The sequence below is a fragment of the Ostrinia furnacalis genome, unplaced genomic scaffold (genome assembly GCF_004193835.3).
Source record: "Ostrinia furnacalis isolate ACB-3 unplaced genomic scaffold, ASM419383v2 OfSCF3432, whole genome shotgun sequence".
NCBI classification, from domain to species: Eukaryota; Metazoa; Arthropoda; class Insecta; order Lepidoptera; family Crambidae; genus Ostrinia; species Ostrinia furnacalis.
The window spans coordinates 124,606-144,572 of record NW_021133671.1 but is presented as its reverse complement, the minus strand read 5'-3'; the positions used below and the strand labels follow the sequence as shown (position 1 = coordinate 144,572).

The 19,967-nt window shown below is 35.0% G+C and overlaps 1 protein-coding gene across 2 annotated transcripts; it reads right to left on the bottom strand.

Annotated features, from left to right (window-relative positions):
- Positions 1-96: 96 nt before the first annotated feature.
- LOC114357817 (xanthine dehydrogenase) lies at positions 97-19,635 on the bottom strand. Of its 2 annotated transcripts, XM_028311599.1 has the most exons (18): positions 19,567-19,628; positions 16,963-17,120; positions 16,437-16,597; positions 14,985-15,361; positions 14,454-14,674; positions 12,080-12,182; positions 10,149-10,276; positions 7,928-8,218; positions 6,501-6,662; positions 5,879-6,007; positions 5,311-5,795; positions 4,725-4,908; positions 3,896-4,091; positions 3,052-3,818; positions 2,666-2,858; positions 2,119-2,232; positions 1,015-1,129; positions 730-931 (listed from the first exon to the last, which is right to left on the bottom strand). In XM_028311599.1, exons 1-17 carry the CDS (start codon positions 19,607-19,609, stop codon positions 1,059-1,061), a joined length of 3,783 nt encoding a protein of 1,260 aa, XP_028167400.1. In that variant the 5' UTR covers positions 19,610-19,628; the 3' UTR covers positions 730-931; positions 1,015-1,058. The 2 variants fall into 2 exon arrangements, with proteins under 2 accessions (XP_028167402.1, XP_028167400.1); XM_028311601.1 differs by having other exon boundaries at positions 97-1,129; positions 19,567-19,635.
- Positions 19,636-19,967: the final 332 nt, after the last annotated feature.

Here is a 19,967-nt window from a genome sequence, read left to right as displayed (position 1 = left end):
CAGCACCGAGTGTAATATTACACAATTAAAAATAACTTAATTTAATAGTGGAGAGAAAGTTTAGTAAATAATATAATTCAGAAATTTTTGGATATTTTTTTAATCTGATATCACTCAAAATACTTTCTAAGATTAAGATAATAACGGTTTAACAAGTCATAAACTATAAACAAAAACCTACTCGATAATTGTATTTCCATAGATATAAGAATACATTTAATATGGATTATAAAGGGAAATCCCTGCAATACCCATCCCTAATTACAAACAGTTTTAATAAAAAAAACACACAGTATCAATTCTATTTATTTAAATGCCTTAATTTCCTTGCTGATTACATGCACGTATTTGATTATTTACTTAGGTAACTACATTGAATAAGACAGTGCCATTTTAGGGTTCCGTAGTTCTTACAAGGAACCCCTATAGTTACGTCATGTCATAAGTCCGTGGTTTTGCTTGGAGACTGTTATCGTGTGGTTTTTATGAACTTTTACGGAAAAATATAGATCAGTTTTAAGAGTGATTCGTTCGACTTATGTATTAACATAACTAATAAAAATCTTTAGAAGAAACATTTAAAGTTGTGAACATAAACTTAATTAATGACGAGTATAATACAGGGTGATTGGGATAGGTACTCAAGTTATTCCTTAAAAGGGGTTATATTAGAGGTCAATAATAATAAATTAAGTTAGAAAATAAAGACGCCCTTTTAATATATTCTGAGGTAACGACAGGCAACTACGGAACCCTACAATGTGCGTGACATGACCCGCATTTGGCCGGTTTTTTATGTATAATTATGGACGATCAAAAATGGAAGTGTTAAATTATTGATACTTCCGCTAACAATCCCACATAAATATAGGTCTCGGTTGATTAAATACAACATAGTTGAAGTATTATAAATATTTATATTATCTATTAACCGCTTGAGTCCCAGGCGGCATTCATTAATGTCATAACAATTGATTATCTATGTGTCTAGATTCGCGGAGCTTGAAGGATTAAGGTACACAAACTCTTAAAATTAATGAAAATAAGGATGTAATTAGTTACGTAAACTTAAAATTCTCAAATTTTGTTTCTGAATACATGCATATTTTGTCCAATGTCCAAGATCCATCTGAAAAAGAAAATAAAACATTCACTGGTTGGGTTTTATTGGAGGCCAAGCTTTAGATCCTAGCTATACAGGAGTTGCAGTGGTGGGAAAGTATAAGTATAATTAAGTAGATAGGTCCTGATTATTTTCTCTCCGCTCCTAGAGTGACTTGGCATAATGTAAGTTAAACATGGCATTTCATACAATTTGACAATCGTCTCCTCGCGTGTTAAGCGGGCTACCTTTCTTTAGAATAGGAAATAGAAAGTATTTATTTGTCTCAAAATGACCACACTACGTCATAATAAACAACGTCGGGAGGGTAAATAGGTACAGGGTGTGGTTTTGTAAAACAACGCCCAGTCTCAGGGGTGGTAGTATACACAACACTGATGCCAAAAAAATATGTTTTTTTTTTATTTTCATATTCTTTTATATTTTCATTTCATATTCTATTATTTTCTCATTGATTTTATATTTTCATTTAAAAAATCCATGAAAGGCCCCTGCTCTCCCGGGGCGGCGGCCACATGTGCCCTATGGCGTAGCGAGGTAAGCGGGAGTGGTGCGGGCGGTAACAAGCGCATTCTCGAAAGTTTTAGGAGACGTTTGAACAAGGTTTTTTACTAAGGAAGTAATAGTTATAATTTTATTTTTCTTGTAATTACTTTTATGTGTACTATCACCCCTGAGATGGGCGTTGTTTTACAAAACCACACCATGTATATTATGTTTGCCTTTATAAGTGTTTTGTTGCAAAAATCACATAACAGTTATAACTACATAATATATCATTGATAAATTGTATGGAACGCCACGGCGCCGCGCCGTCTCTACACTGTTGCCGGTCGCCAAAGAATTGCATTTATACAATTTAATTATTATTCGTTTTATCTGTTGCATGAGTAATTAATTTGATTTAAAAGTCGTTCAAATATGCCAGTTTTGATGTTTTAGTATAAATGATGTAATTGAAACATTGAACAGTATCAAAGTGGTAATGATCTTACCAATTTCGAAGTATTGAGTCTTGGGTATTTTCATATCGTAACGAGCTGAGGTAATGGCCTCTCTTAGAGCATACGTTATTACGTTTGCCAGACACGCCGGTGGTTCGCCAACAGCTGCAAATAAAATAAATAGGTATAATATGTTAAGTACAGACTACGTATACACTGTGTAATTGTCATAGCACCAATAATTTCGCAACAAAGTTATTTTAAAAGAGACCCGAAACTTTAAATTGAATATGTAGTTACAATCCAGATAGTTAAACCACAAGGCAAAATCAAAGATAAAAAAGACCTCTCAAGAAAAAAGCAGTGGTCAGGACCTACGTACATATTGCATAAAACTCTTAGGCTGGGGTGCACCATCTTACGTTAACTTAGACAAACGTCAAAAATCTGTCAAACTCCATACAAAACAGTTCATTAAAGTTACGGTCAAAGTTAGGTGGTGCAACTCAGCCTTACATAGATAAATTAAAGCGAATAAAAAATCTAAACTTAAGACTGCGATAGGTTATGAGTTAATAATTAGAATGTATCAATTTACATTTGGTTCCCAGGATGGTGTCGTTGCTGTAAGAATTTTTCCTCAAGTATACCCTAAAATCACGAGGTATGTCTTTCGCCTGTGGCACGTGATAGTTCCAAGTACGGTTGGTCAGAATTTCACCCGTCGTCAGATCTCTTACCACGTTCTCAGAAGTCCAATATCCCAAGGCCATTACGAACGAGCCTTCAATCTAAAAATGAATGTTATTAATCTCATTATCAATTTCCCCTTATTGATGGCTTTGCATCTAGCGGCTCCAAAAATAGATAATTAATAAATCAATAAATAAACTTTATCATAATTATTTTACTTCTTACATAACATCACAATGAATTTTACTAATTTTATCGATGGATTCACATAAAAAAAGCTTCAATGTTTACCTGACCAACATCTACTTCAGGGTTGACGGTCCTTCCTACATCTTCCAACAAATCTACCCTCAGCACTTCATGCTCACCAGTCAGTATATCAACTTCAACTTCAGCGAAGCATACGCCGTATATGTTATAATTCTGAGCGTCTGAAGAATTCACGAAACCATGGCTTTGAAGATCAATACCCTGATTATAAGCAGCAGTAATTATTTCTTCCCATGTCGCGTTAGGTGTTGCTTCTTTCACTGGCGCCAACCTAGCATTTAATTCTTCACATGCTCTTTGTACCCCGATTCCAACATTTTGAGATGCAAGGCTGCCACCACTGATGAATGCATTAGGTCCAATGATAGTATTATTGCCTTTAATTTTAATTTTTTCAACGGGTATTTTGAGGAAATATGCTGCAATCTGGATTGCTTTAGTGTTTATTCCTTGACCCATTTCTATTCCAGAATGGGTGATGGCAACAGTGCCATCACCATGGTACACTGATAAATTCACGTCCAGGATCAAGCCTCCTACTGGAGTCCATCTCATGAAAGCAACCCTTAAGCCTCGTTTCTTCCATCTGTTTTCAGTATTGAATTTCTGTACTGCAGCTCTTCTTTCCGTCAAGTCAGATTTGGATTTTAATGTCTGATACATTTCTATTATATCGTTATGTGTTGTTGTATCTACATTTGCAATACGCACTTCAGCAGGGTCAAGATCTAGTTCGTAGGAAATGCGTTCAAGTATATTTTCAGCCATAGCAACGGCTTCTAATGTTCCTAGAAATGAATACCATAAAATATTGAAATAATGTAAATATGTTTAAAAAAAATATATATGTAAAATCTAAAAGTACCTGGCGCTCTACACCATGTGTTTTTATGGGTGTCAGTCAGAACGTTGTATCCTTTGAAGGTCCATCGGGAACTGTCGTAAAGATTGTAGTATAAATCAGTCATAAGCAAATAGAAAGTTTCATTAATCTTGTATCCCTGATCTGAATAAAATTTGTAATCCACGTGTTGAATGACACCAGACTTGTTCACACTCACCTGTAAAATATTTTTTGAATTCCAATAATTGTGTTTAGGTAGTATCCTAATAATTGTTAATTCCCGGATATTTTATCTAACATATTTGTGCTAAGTTTGTACTCTATATTATTATGAATGCTAGAAGCCGATAGTGAAAATTCTCTACCATCGTTTCTAGGAAAAATGTTACATAAAATTGATCACTGTGAAAATACAATAGCAGTTAACTACTTAGTAAGACAAATTGAGTGGAACAAAAATTTGTGTCTATGTACTTTAAAACGGCTCCCCTTTATCTGGCAGATTATCTTGTTACGCAGGAATTCATTTGGCATAACCACGGTAATTAACTCACACACCACAATAATTATGGTGTGTTAGTTAATTACATTTGGCACCATTGAATGGTACCTATTCCAATGGTGGAATATGGCTAACATTTGGAGTGCCTACCCAACTTTTGTAAGTCCTATTTTACCAATCTAAATAAGATAACTCAAAGGTGACTGACTGACTGTCTAGTGATCTATCAACGCACAGCTCAAACCACTGGACAGATCAGGCTGAAATTTGGCATGCAGGTAGATGTTATCACGCTGGCATCCGCTAAGAATTTACGAAACTCCACCCCTAAGGGGGTAAAACAATTACCTCGAAGTCAGTGGAACAAGGTAATCTTTTTCCCACTGCTCTCATATTTGTGGTGAGCGCCTGTATGAATCTTACGGGACGGTTGAGTTTTACCGCGACGAGACTGCTTGCTATTGCGAGTTGGGTGGAGCGCGATATCTTTATACCATACGCACCACCCAGCCTTCGGACGTAAACATCTATGCTGAAAATTTTAATACGATATTTGAGATAATATGGAAAGATGTACTGCTACCGTAAAAACTTAACTTTTTCCTTATACTGACTCTTTTCTGCTAAAAATCCCATAATTATTCATTTTCAGTAACCTCCGGAAGTGCCAGTAATAGAAGTCTTAAATTCTTTGCTATTGTTGTGGCTTCCTACATTTTGGTTGGAAACGTAGCGTGGGCAGGCCTCCCACTATGTGGACCGACGATCTGGTGAAGGTCGTGGAAGGTGCCTGGATGCGAGCGGCGCAGGACCGGTCTTGGTGGAAATCCTTGGGGGAGGCCTTTCTCCAGCAGTGGACGCCTTTCGGCTGAAACGCACGAAAATTTTGGGTTCCTAATGGATTATTTCCGTTATAGTTATTATTATTACCAACCTGTTTGAATCTAAGTTCAACGCTCGCGATATCATGATTTGCGTTCCGTCCATCCACTGAGTAGCACTGTGAACTTCAACACCATCCTCTACTGGTCGAGTCACGCAGACCAGTGTCTCCATTGTGAAATGGTACTGAGAATAAATCGTGTTCTCCCCTTTGAACGTCTTAGCGATATCAGTGCCAGTATTCGTTGCTTCATTTGAGGCAAACTGCGTCAACCGATCCGGATCTTTCTTTGCTTCTTTTACATCAAGTATTGACTTCTTCACATTTTTATAAGTAGCATGAACCATCTTAGCAGCTCTATCAGCTAAATGTCTGCTATCAGCTACTATTATCCCTATAGGTTGGTTGTAATACTGAATAGCGCCGCTACATAACACTTCTTCGTTGGAGGAGTAAAGGACACTGTCGGCTGGTGTAAAAGAATTCAATCCTGGGATATCTTTAGCTGAATAAAACGCTATTACTCCTGGCTCACTCTGCAAATTTAAATCAAATCGTATAGTCATATCATTTGATATGATTTAAAGTTTTAAACATTACATATCTATTAAAGCCTTACCAAAGCCCTTGAAGGATCTATGTTAATAATAGTTCCAGAACCCTCTGTAGAGAGTACAAATGAGGCAAACACCTCATGTGGGAATGCAGGCAAATCCTCCGTATATGGTGCTTCGCCTGCGCATTGAATCTGTAAGATAACATTTTTAGCTTTATGATGTTGTAAAACTAGAATTAGTTCTCAAATTCTATTTTGATTTTCATTTAACTCAAAATTACAGATATTGAAGCCTCCTTCAGATTAGTTACTTCAGGGTGTGTTTCGTTTCAACTAAACGACGTCTACTGCTGAACAAAAGCACTAAGGAACTCCACAAAAACCGGTCCTACACACCGCCCACATTCAGGAGCTTCTCGCAACATTTACCAGATCGTCAGCCTACCCAGTACCTCTATTCAATCCAAAAAGCTCTAATAAACGCTAACTGCCTACGCTTCGAAACAAAACGCCAGGATAATTTTGTCGTATGGTGTATTGAAGCTTGAATTTCAATGCACCAAAACCAGTATGAAAAGCAGTCATCTCTTATTTGCTTCCCTTAAAATATTAATATCATTTGATGTTAGATTCAAAGTGTTTGAAGGTAAGCAGATTATGTTTAAAAACTTTCGCTCACACATACCAAAGCTTCTACTTTCTGCAAGGGCTTGGTGAGAGGCCACAGAGACGGGTTGGTGTCAAAGATCTGCCGGCCATCAGAAACTGGTCTCGTTTCGTGTATTTTGGTTGCCCCTGATTTGTAGAGAGGGTTCAGAATCGACTCGGGGCAAAGTGCAAGTAGGCTCTGAAAAAGAACGAACACAGAATGTGCTGGCATTGTAAAAATAATAACAAATTAAATAAAACAGTCAGCGTCAAATTCATACGTTGGCAACACGTGTTTGTCGCAATTGGAATGAGGTTGTGTTGTCAACTTTTGGCCACTTTTGGCTGACTGTACTTATAAAATATGTGAGTTTGTAAACTGTTTGCTCTTTTTTTTTTCTCTTGATAGTTATAATATTTTCACGAACAAATTACGCCTTATAACACTTTAAAAACAGATGGTAAACATTGTTAGTTGCATTCATTAAAAATTACAATTTCATTACAAATTGGATAACATGTTTTATCGTGACTTACCTAAATACCTGTTTTTGTACAAACAGATGAAACAAGTGAATTAACATTTTCTTGATAATAATTATCTGCCTTTTAGGGTTCCATCATAAAACTACAAGGAACCGTGAACGGTACTTGAAAATAAGTAATGTCGTATGTATTTACAATAATTATAATGGCCACCTATTTAGGCTATACCTACTATTAAGATGAAAGGTGTACCTAATGTGTGAAAGACGAGTACGGAACCCTACATCGATTGACCCGACTCCCACATGCCTTTTTATCTGTCATGCTTGCCTTTTCTATCTTACATGTGCTGTGCAACCTGACTTGATAAGAAGCAAAACATTTCGTGCAAAACAAGTTAATGAGTTCATGTTTTTAATATAATTTTTAATGAACTCTCAATTCTACGACGAATATCCGTTATCATAGGAGTTTCATTTACATATTAATAGCCTTTTTTAAGTCAGAAAAGATACTTCCGTATCTTTTACAGAACAAGTATAGGTAATTAGTTCATGTTTGTCATCTATTTTTCTACTGTTATCAAAATAGGTACCTAAAGCCTTTTTTGCGTCAGAAAAATGCATTAATCGTACAAAACAAGACGTATTTTTAAGATAAGGTAATTAGGTCGTGTTTTTCACTTAATTTCTAATTATGATACTATCTATGCGAACTATTTGCGTCAGAAAATGGATTTATCAACAGAAAAGAACATTAGTCCATAATTTTCATCTAATTTTAAGTGCTCAATTCTAATCCTTCTTTAATTTTTCTTGTCATTGTCACCTATACAGCCTTTTTTGCGTCAAAATAAAAAAAAACGCATTAAATTACGCCGTATACCGTGGCATAGCCGTTAAGTTACGCGTACGTTACGTTTTGTGAGTTTGATCTAAAAAAGGTTCATTGAAATACAATAATATATTATATACAAACCTTATAAAACAGCCCCAAAGCCAGCTGTTTCCTATAAGCTGGGCTAGGCTCCGGTGGGTTTTCTACCGCGACCAGTTCATGGGATAAAATGTTCAATGCTGCTTGGAGAGTTTCATTGGTAAAAATCTTTTTTCCAAACAGGTACTTTTCGGTGAGGGTCGCCCTAGTGTATGGAGATTGAAGTCCACTGTAGACTATTCTGCACTGCCTCAGAATGTTGTCTGAAGGTCTGATGCGGTAGAGGAAACCAGCATTAACTATTGCATGGGCGTTTTGAGCTCTGGGCATTATCTGGAAAAATAATAATAGTTATTAGGTACTGACAGCTGTTTGCTACATGCATGATTGATAGAAGATAAATAATATACAGTATATTATGTAGTATTGAGGATGTCACGCACTGTATACATAAACGACGAATATGAAAACATAATATTTATATGTAAGATTTATTCATCTCTAGGATATAAAGCAAAAAATATGTAACTGAAGCTATTGTAACATAACTAGCTACCGTTGAATGTCTTTAACCATACAAATCATACAAAAGGCTTTAGTTAATTAGCACTATAATGCTTTATTTCTCTTTTTACTAAAGAAAGAAGATCTAGAGAAATAAAGTACCTACTGTAATTAATAATAACAATCTCAGTTCAATTTCTAAACGCCATATTTAATATTTTATCGAAGCCTGTTTATTAAATACTTACTTACATCATTACTTATCCAAAATTTACCTCATCTGATCTAATTTCTCGACTTACAATAATTTCATCTTCATGCTAATTAGAATGTCAATATTAATTTAGTAGAGCGTTACCTAAAGATAATTGACGTCAATTAACTGCGAATTCGGTTTAAGTGTGAATAAATTATGTAATTTTGATAATTATTGCCAACTAGCTATCCGCCCGCGGCTTCGCCCGCGTTTAATACTGTCTGTCACAGAAAAAAAATATCGCGCTCGTCCCTGTTTCAAAAACCGGGATAAAAACTCAAACTATGTCTAGGTATACCAAATTAGCCCTGATAGTTATTTTGAAAATATATTTCATGTACAGAATTGACCTCTCTACAGATTTATTATAAGTATAGATATTAGTAGGTACACAAATAGATAGTATAGATTTGGTATATATTCGCTAAAATCAAGTGGCAGTGCTGGGCGGGGCACGGGCCGAAAGATGTATCGTGGGCAGGCCTCCCCTTAGGTGGACCGACGATCTGGTGAAGGTCGCGGGAGGTGCCTGGATGCGGGATTTATCTACGGTCGCGGGAGGTGAAGACAGCGTTATGAAATATTTGACTGCTATTTAAAAATCTGTAATCCGACTGACGTTTTCCAACCATTTAATTAGATTAGCGATTACGCTGGCTGCACAAACTGGAGTCAGGATTTTAAAGGCAAGCGTTCGCGTGGTGACTTGAGGCATCCGGCGGTCCCGAAACGCCAAACGCTTGGAAAATGCTTCAGCAGGAAAAAGTCAGCTACAATTTATTTCTTTATTTATTCTTTAATGCCATATAGTTGGTACATAAGGCGAACTTAATGCCATTGGACATTCTCTGTCAGTTAACCTTTGGGTTTAAAATTTATTAGATGATGTAGATAAATTGAAATTATAGTTTGTGAAGTTCAGACAATATAAACTTGTTCCATCAATGATTGATTCAATGTTAAGCAAATAAATAATTCCTTGCATAATTTTCAATACAGGGACAGGTCAAACGCTTGCATATCGTGAACTCGAGTGTCATTTTACTATAAAAGGAACTTCCAATTAAATGCAACAAAATTGGCAAAACATTCAGATAATTTTATGCCAAATTCCAAACAAACGTTTCAATTAAAATTCATTATGTGTATCATGCATGACAGCCTAAATTTGAAAGCAGGTTTAAGTCATTATCTAAGTGTGTACATACATTATCATTATTAATGTATACGCACATATAGCAATTATCTTGCACTTGTGAAATACCTACGGATTTAGGTCACTTACACCACGTACCTACTGTTGAAAATATAGTGTGTTACGACACACACAGAATCATGAGGTTCTTTCTGGGAAATTAATTTACTAAAGCATGTTAAAATGATTTTTCTATCGGATACGAAAATCCGAATCACGAAAACGTGAGAATTAATAATGTACAGCCTGTACATTATTAATTGTGACAAAGATAAAATCATTGATATTAATGGAATGTAGGTACTTACTTTGTATGTCTTTACTCTATATTCTTTGTTTAACGGAGGTAACAGAACATTGAGAATGACGCTTCCCTTCATGTCTGTTTTTAAGAAATCCTGCATTGTCACAGTTTTTTTGAATCCCCGTCGTGGACCTGAAAAAATAATAACACTGGTCAACAAAATTTTGTAACAAGAAAGGTGCTTGCTAATTTTAAATTACCTACCTACCCTCAATTTATTCCCATATTTATTTTGATTCCAACAGGTCTAGTTTTCGTGTTACAGCTACTACCCACACAAAATTAAAAATTAACCGTTTTTGTTTCACTTTCGCATTCAGAGAAATTGTTTATTTGAAGAGCGTAGTGTTTTGTTCTGTTTTTAGAGTTAAGTGATTCTTAAATAATGTCAAGAAAGTGCAAAAATGATCCTTACAAGTTTTTTTAATTTGTGGTGACATTACTTTCAAAACTCAGCGAAGGAATTTGACACCATTAGTAACTAAGTTACATAAACAGTTTTTTGGCTTTTCCATCGGACAACAAGACAAAGTGAGGATTCCATACATCTGTTGTGTTACATGTGTGGGTCTTTTCACTGGGTGAGCGAAAAGATCTCGATCTATGCCTTTTGCAATCCCTATGGTTTGGGCGGAACCAACGAATCACTCATCTGATTGTCATTTTTGTCTTACTGATACAAAAAAGGTATTACAAAGTAAAATTAAGTATCCTGACCTGCCTTCAGCCTTCAGCTAAAAGACCGATCCCTCATAGTGAAGATCTATCGGTAGTCCGCTACCAGAACCACCTCAAACTAGCGATCTGGCCGTTACGCCAAAAATCGAAAAGACACATTGGATCCTGACTTTGAGGGCATATTTGTTGGCCCTCAAATCAGGGAAATTGATAAAAGATGATATATTAATTTAAAAAAAGCTTAGTAATTTAGAAAAATCAGCTTGGGAATCTTTCATGAAAGTAACTTCCAATTTTCTAGGAAATCACCGATCAAGTGACCATAAATGTATTATTGCGGAGCTTTTATCTACTTATAAGGCTTTGGCCTGTAATATGTCATTGAAAATACATTTTCTTCATTCATATTTAGACTTCTTCCCTGAAAATTTGGGCGCCATCAGCGATGAACACGGTGAAAGATTCTATCAAGACTTCTACCATAGAAAAGCGATATCAAAGCAAGTGGAGCCCACGAATGTTAGCGGATTACTGTTGGACATTAAAACGAGACATTTCTGAAGCAAAATACAGACGAAAATCATAAAAGGAAATTCATATTAAAGTTGCAATAAATCGAAATAACTTCTTCTTGTTGATAAAAATTCAAAATTTCTAAAATGTTATAAAACGGTATTACAAAAAAACTATTCGTATTTAAAACATTTAAATTGTATTTCTAGTATCCTTATCCTTGTCCTAATCATAACCAGACAAAAGTTTTCATGTTACATGCAAAAGTTGTTTTTTTGTTGACTAGTGTAATATTAAGTTACTGACTAATACAAATCAAACACGAATGTTACAGTTACCGCAGACTACAGTACCTCTAGCATGAACAACTTTCGTCTTAGAATCGTTTGCGTATTCGACTAAATTCGATACAAAGCCAAATACGAATTCAACCTTCGAATTAAACAGTAACGTGACAATTTTTATTGTCAAAATAAGTAAATATATTCTTGCAACCATTTCTACTAATAAGTTCACTTTACGACACGTTCACAACCATACTGAATCTTTAGATTCGAATACGCAAACGATTCGAAGTCGAAAGTTTTTCGTGCTAGAGATACAGACTTTTTGTCGGCCGATAGTTTAGCCGGTCTGTTGATCAATCAGTATTAGCCAATTCCTCATACCTACTGCAAGCCGACCAAACTTCGACCGACTAAAATTCTGTGGGTTGTCTAAAGCCGTCTGTTAGCTTGAACTTACATATCGTCAATTGGGCACCGACAGTTTCAAAAAGAAGAAAAAGGTCTGAAGGAAATTCGTTATGTTTATGCTTTATCATGAGATTTCCAGCGATAGTGCCAATCTGGAAGGAAAACAACATTGTTTAATTTGAATAATTCGATTAAATAAAAACGCACAAAAAAAAGTTGTGTGTGATTAAATAAACAATTTACAATCGTTAACACCATTCAAATGATCAATGAACTCGTACTTACATAGTACTAAGTAATTTACGTTTTAGTAGATATTCGTGTCTCAATAATCTATCTATACAGGGTGGAAACGATAAGTGATCTCACTCGATTATTTCTAAACTATACAATATATTTGAAAACTAGTTAATGATCCTAAAAGTACTTCACGAGCTCTATTCAACGGTATCAATAATTAGTTACAAAATAAACGGGATCTATCCGAAAATTCAATGTTTGTAGCTTCCATACATTTAGTAAAGCCACATAATATTAAAAACTGTACGAGATATCGTAAAAATGGTACTGATCCTGAAAGTACTTCACGAGATCTATCCAATGGTATCAGTAATAGCTTACAGAATAAACTGGATCTATGCAAAAATTCAATGTTTCCATTTTCCATACATTAAGTTCTACCACAGTCGTGGCACTCAACTCTTGATAATATTATAGCAAGAAAAGCCTAAAATCAATATTTTCCATAAATATTTTTAAATAACAATGCAATTCACGACCTTATTTTACGAGTTTATTATTTAATTAAAAAAAATACACTTTTGATATTGTGTGTCTGGCATACATTTAGTATGGAAACTGGAACTATTGAATTTTCGAATGGATCCGAGTTTATTCTGTAATAACCTATTATTGGTACCGTTTGAAAGAGCTCGTGAATCACTTTCAGGATCATTAACCAGTTTTTTGATTATCTTGTATAGTTTAGAAATAATCGAGTGAGATTACTTATCGTTTCCACCCTGTATAAATAAAAATGAATTGATGTTCGTTAGTCTGATTAAAACTCGAGAACGGCTGGGCCGATTGATCTGATTTTGGTTTTAAAATGTTTGTCGTAGTCCAGGGTAGGTCTAAACGGTGAGCAAATAAGGAAAAATTGCGATGGCTTATTTATTGCCTTTAAGGCAGGTGGCAGAACAGAGTTCGCCGGGTCAGCTAGTAATTAATATAAATCATGTTTCAGCCCAATGAGGATCAGTACTGTTGTAGAAAATTCAATAAAACTAGTATCTACGTTAATCTTTAAGACATAAGAAAGATATATCTTTTTGAATTATCCAAATCGGACCATTACTTACGAAGATATTAAGTAATAAACATAGGCCGTTTTTGCCGCTAAAAGTCAACGTACGCAAGGCCGCGTGACGTCATTATATCCGAATCGAGCGCAGCCGGCGTACTAATGGGATGGAAAATATTTTTTTCCGGCTAAACTATCAGTTTTAGAAAAAAACTTTTAATAACATTTATTCTTCAAAATAAAGTAACCTATCGACCAGTAATTTTTAAAAATAAAAATTGTGAAAAATAAGTATTGCTATAAAATTACCTATCGATAGCTTACTTTATTCTGATGAATAAATTACATTACAAGTTTTTCTCTAAAACTGATAATTTGGCTAGAAAAAAATATTTTCTATCCACGCAGTACGCCGGCAGCGTTCGGATCGGATATAATGACGTCATCGTCCCCGCGCCGGGCGGTCAGTGAACTTTTTTAGTAATTTGGCCATAACTTCGTCAATTTTTGTCGTAGAACAAAAATTTTTGCACTGTGTATTAAGGATTTCTTAGCCCTATAAATCTGCATTCACAGCTAAAAATCGAAATGATCCTCATTGGTAGTAGTAGAAAGTCGTTATTACTCGGAAGTTGTTAATGCCTGATTTCACCATCAATCCCTATTTTTGAAGTGACCCCTATAAAACAAAATTCCAGTTATGTTACCATAGGGGTCACTGAAAAATTATCGGATTGATGGTGAAAACGGGCATGAATCTCTTATAACATCGGAGTCTTCAGGGCAAGCCGTTTGTTTGGTTTCTCTTTTATCTTCTATTTAGTAGGATTACAATAGAATAGAACAGTATTTCCCAAAGTGGGCGATAACGCCCCCTTGTGGGCGCTGCAGGCTTAAAGGGGGGCCGATAAGAGACCCAGAAAAAAAATCGGGACGTTGTGTAGAGGCTTGGGAGGCGTCATCTACTAGGAGGACTCTTAGACACCGACTGAGCTCGACTCTTGACTACAAAAATGGAGGGCGCTAAAAAATAATTTATTCTCAAAGTGGGCAGTAGACTAAATAAGTTTGGGAACCCCTGGAATAGAATAATAATAGTAAAAGGTATGTTATTACTTACATTTCTTACAGGAATATGAGCAACCAATCGGAGATGATCATAAAATGCACTCATGTAAGTAAAATCGTCATCTGTGCTGGCGGCTTGGAATATGTCCAACAGCTCACTCAGTGTTGTCCCTGCGTTCACTACTAAGTTCTGGTCCTTCTGCCAGCCTTTTAATTCCGATACTCCGCTTATGTCAATCAATGTTGAAGGGTAGTCGTCTATGGGATAAGCTCCTGAAAAAGCAGGAAAAAATTTACGATTCTATTAGGTACACCCAACTATTCCTTAGTCTAAAATACTCGATATACATATACGAGTATGGCCAACTTTATCCTTAAGACATCGTGCACACTAAGTACAAACTTTTTTATCGGCCAATAGTTTCGTCGACTTCTTATTTGAATGAGGAATTGGCCCGGCCGGCACCAAATCAGTGTAGGTGCGTGCACTTTCATATTTGTCCACGCTGATTGACAGCCCGACCAAACTATCTTTCTACAAAAATTCTGTAGTCTGCAAGGACTCATAGAGTTAGTTACTTACCCTTTGCTGTATTCCCAGCAACAAGCATGTACGATTCAACTCCTCTTCTTTTAAATACTTCAAATATATCACGAATCGTTGAAACTCTGAACCAACATTTCCCGTCCTTTAAATCAATTTCCAATATGTTTGGATAATCCTCTTTTGTAATAACGCACCAATCGTCTTCATCGGTACATTTTTTAGTACATGGCGATCCGTTCTTTTTACATTTGGGCATGTCTTCTATATCTTCCAAATTGATACGTTTCGGGGCATCTTTTGCAAATTTTTTGAAGGCATCCAAAATGGGTCTGTATCCAGTGCAACGACAAACGTTACTGCCAAATGACTGTTCAATTTCGAACATGGTAAGGTTGTTTTTACTTTGCAGAAGGCTGTAAAAATACACGGTATTATGACGCCAAAGATTCGAACTACTCGCATTGTATATTAGGTATGTAAATCAGTTCATAATCATGAGAAGTTTACAATGGATCATAAGACTGGTTTTTGCTAGCATATTTTTTACTTATTTCCTACGATTCAGTCGAATTTTGATCGCAATTATTTTACTACCAAAAAGCTCAGGATTTGCCTCACTGGATGCGTTCTGTGTACCTACCATGAGTTTACGTTAGGTGTGCTCGCTACCGAGTACGTCAAAAATCTCTATGAAGATTTTGTTTCTTGAAAGTAGTCGCTAGGGGGCGCTGCACAATATGTCATACAATTAATGTCATTTTTTTACGCAGTCGCTAGGGAGCACACCTAACATAAACTCATGGTAAGCACACTGTGGTCTGTCAGGTCAAAGTAGACGCAGCCCACATCATTTTTGAACAACATTGTCAATCTCTATACTTACGAGTACAAAACATGTTTTGTATTGTTGCGATCTGACAGGGCGAGCATGAGCAAAGAACGCAAACTGACAGGTACGTGCTGGTTTTTTACTTGAACGCAGACCGCATCCACTGTGAGAAATCCTTTAGGGCTTAAATTATGGTGTCACTTTTAAGTGACCACAGAGTACCGGTTGAGGTCGAACCCGTAATCAGGGCACTCTCGCGCACTGACGGAACGCACTGCACTTTCATTTTGAGGAATCTGATGGCGCATGTATCCGTGATATTGTTAAGTTCTGTCAAGTTGAATCAATTCAGAAAAAAATATCGAGTTCAATTCAAAAGACATCATTCTGTCTGACCCCAAATGTCTTAAAAATTATTCGACCTACAACTCAAGTTAAAAAAACAACTTGATGCTTTTCTTTTTTTGAAATTCAAAGGCATGCCTACATTTCATTTGAAATCAATCAAGTGCCTACTGTACCTATACCTACCACGTTTTAACTTAGCGCCTAAAGATAAGTATAAATTGATATTTTGGAATGGAACTTGCCAACCGTTGTCAACGATGAAGATTATTTATTTAGTTTATTTTCTGTGATGGGATAACTTTCATAATTACCTGTATAAAGCCATAACCCATCCTGGAGAACAATACCCACATTGACTACCATTGTATTCCGCGAGGGTCTTCTGTATAGGGTGGTAGCCGTCATGCCGGTTCCCAATCTTTTCTATGGTAGTGATGTCCCAGTTGTAGCAAGAAGTTATCGATACCAAGCACTGTGGAAGAGAAATCATTTCATTATACTGTTGGATCATCCAATGGAATTCACATTTTCGGAGTATTTAATTAAATCGATGCTGAAACTGTCATTAAACTTTTTTATCTGCATCTAAAACTAAAACACAGTTAATAATCGCAAGGATCCACCATCAGCATTAATAGTATACATTTATAATTATAATTTGTGCTTAATATACCAACGACAGCAAAATTCCGTTAAGGTCATTTGAAAGTTAAGTAACATTGTTATCTCACAGTCACAAAAAGGTTACTTTCGTACACAATTGCCAATTAATTAGTAAAGGGAAGCGTACTGTCACCGCGTTAAAACAAATGCATATCTAAATTAGGGTATTCTTACAGCGTTAACGGAGGTCGGCGCGGCACCAGGTGTTTTGACTACAGACACTATGCATGCGCCACAGCCACCTTCTCTGCACATGTACTTAGTACCGCGCAACTCCAGGTAATCTCTCAAGTAGTCCAGTAATGTCACATGAGAGCTGACCTCGCATCCCACTGTAATAGATAGGTATAATTAATTAGTTCATTAATGAACATACTGTGGCGGCTTTTATTTAATAACTAGCTTTCTACCCGCAGCTTCTTCCGGGATTTTTCCGGAAATTATTCGAATTTTTCTTTTCATAAAAACCATCCTTGGATTTCAACGAAAATTAAAAAAAAAGAATTGGTAAAATTGGTCCAGGCATCTTTAACGCATAACTCATGCGCTTTTACTAACGCATTTTGCGATTCATTTTCAACCGACTTCAAAAAAGGAGGAGGTTCTCAATTCGACCCGTAGATATGTTTTTTTTTTCTATGTTTGTTACGCAATAACTCCGCCAATTATGAACCGATTTGAACAAATCTTTTTTCAGCGTATAGGTAATACCTCAAGGGTGGTCCCATTTAAATTTAATAATAGAAAAAACAACCCCCAAGGGTGGAAAATTGGGGATGAACTTTTTTATACGCAATATCTCCGCCGATTTTATATCAATTTGCACGATTATTTTTTTTGTTGAATAGGTATTATCAAAAGGGTGGTTTCATGCGAATTTGAAGAAAATATTTCACCCCCAAGGGTGGAAAATTGGGGTTGAACTTTTTTATACGCAATATTTTAAATTTTTAGTTTTTTTTTGTGTTCACGCATTTGAAGTCGGTTTTATTTTTTTAATTATAAATAAAAGATTACAATTTAAGTGCGATTTTGCAACAAAAATATGTCATCTGATCGTAACAACACAAGCAGAAGTTCAGTTTTTTGTCCATCATTTGCCAGTAATCCAGTTTCAACAAACTAGTCTAGAATTTATGAAAGCAGTTATCTACAGTTAGTACACACTGATGTATGATCTGTATAACTGTATTGCTGCTTTCTCAATGTCCAAACATAAAGCAGACTATACCTACATATTTTTATGACTATTTTTTAATTAAAATGTTTTTTGAAAAGTAGATTTAACTCCACGCAGCTAACCTATTAATTTATTCCATCATCATCATTTCACTCATAGTACATCAACTGCCTACCTGCGTAGGCCTCTCTCAATGAATTCATGAATATTAATTATTTTTATGTACATTTTGCCTACATTTTTACGTACAAATTATTTTGCTATTGAAGTGTTAATTAGTTTACGTTTTGTTACACGAGTTTACGCATGTGTAATTTTTTGTCCTTGTAAATTGTATTTCTTGTAAAAAAAATACTACCTTAACAAATAATGTGTACTTACCTACTTATTTCTACCTCGAGAATAAAACGTTTTTCTTTTTCACTTTAACATTTTGTTAATGCAATTATTTTTCTACTTTTGAGTGTACTTTTTGGAGTTAACTGAAATTTATTTATTTCTTGCTTTTTATTTAACCTTGTTGTTAACATTTAAAAGGCATAACATATTATAACCTTCACACATAAATAAAGAATTATATCTTCCTGCACATTTATGTACAATTAAATGCTGTTGAAACATTGTTAAACAAATAAAATAAAATATCAAAAGCAATTTTCTAATTTTTTGAAGGACAGGAATCTGCCTGATCTAAAACTACTACGAGTTGTAAAAAAGTTTAAAATTTTAGAAAACTATATCGTGACTTTTATTAATAAAAATCAATCATCTTAATTGGTTAAAATCGACGTATAAAATCGGAAAATAAATTTTACAAATGCATATTTTCAGGGTTCTGAAACTTCGAGTAATAAAATTGAAGAACATAAAAATATTTACTTATTTTAAATTTCATTTAATAGGTAAAAAGTGAACCCACGACCTACGACACGCCTACTCTTACCATTAGCCTACGGACATTAGTTAACCAATATTGAACTGATTCTTACGCTGCAACACCATTTTATCAATGCAAGGGTAAAAAGTAGATGACACTTAAATAAATTATTAATTAATGCATTCTGAATTCATTGTTTCAACATAGTAATAGTACTCATTCAATATTAACTTTTGAAACACATATACTAAATATTTACAAATAAAAAATAATACGTCCTAAATCGCTGTCCAAACAACGCGACATGGTGCCCAGAATGCTGGCTCAATATTATAAATTAAAATTTATATCTCTAAAATTAAAGTATATAGCTACGCATGACACAAAACTTGATAATTATTATTATATTTTTCCTAGCAAAAGTGTAGGTATAATAATGCAGTGCATTATAAAAAGTATGATAAGTCATGTAATATTCTACCACTGTAGTTATATTAATTTTATGTTAACTGCATTTTTATTTTTTACTGCTTATATTGTGATGTCTAGTTTCGAATTTAACAAAACAAAAAAAAAATGCTAAAAATTTATAACATAGATAAACAAAAGTTACATAAATAACCGCAACAACATCAAAGCTGATTATCTCGTTAAACATCTCCTAAAATTAATTAAAAAGCCTCGATAATTAATGTTAGTTAATTAAAAAACAAAAACTTACCGTAACACTTGACTCCGTTCACAGTGAAGTATATCCTGTCCATGACCGAGTGATTCCACCGTATGTCGGTGACTGGTTCATACAAAAACTTTAACTTGATGCATCCAACGAACGAAAAATGGTGTAAACACACGCCTTTAAAATGCGTGCCGGCCCGCTAAACTTCAGCGTTACAATAAAAACGTGTAAAAAAACTATTTTTTGCCTAAAAAAAACTTATAAAATCTTCTAAAATCAATTTTCTTATATTAAAATATTACCTTATAAATAGTAGTAAAATAAAAGTATCCTACTTCCTACTAATATTATAAATGCGAAAGTTTGTATGGATGTCTGGATGTTAACATGAGTTTGTTACTAACTACTGAACGGATTTTGCTGGAACTTTACAGTATTATTGT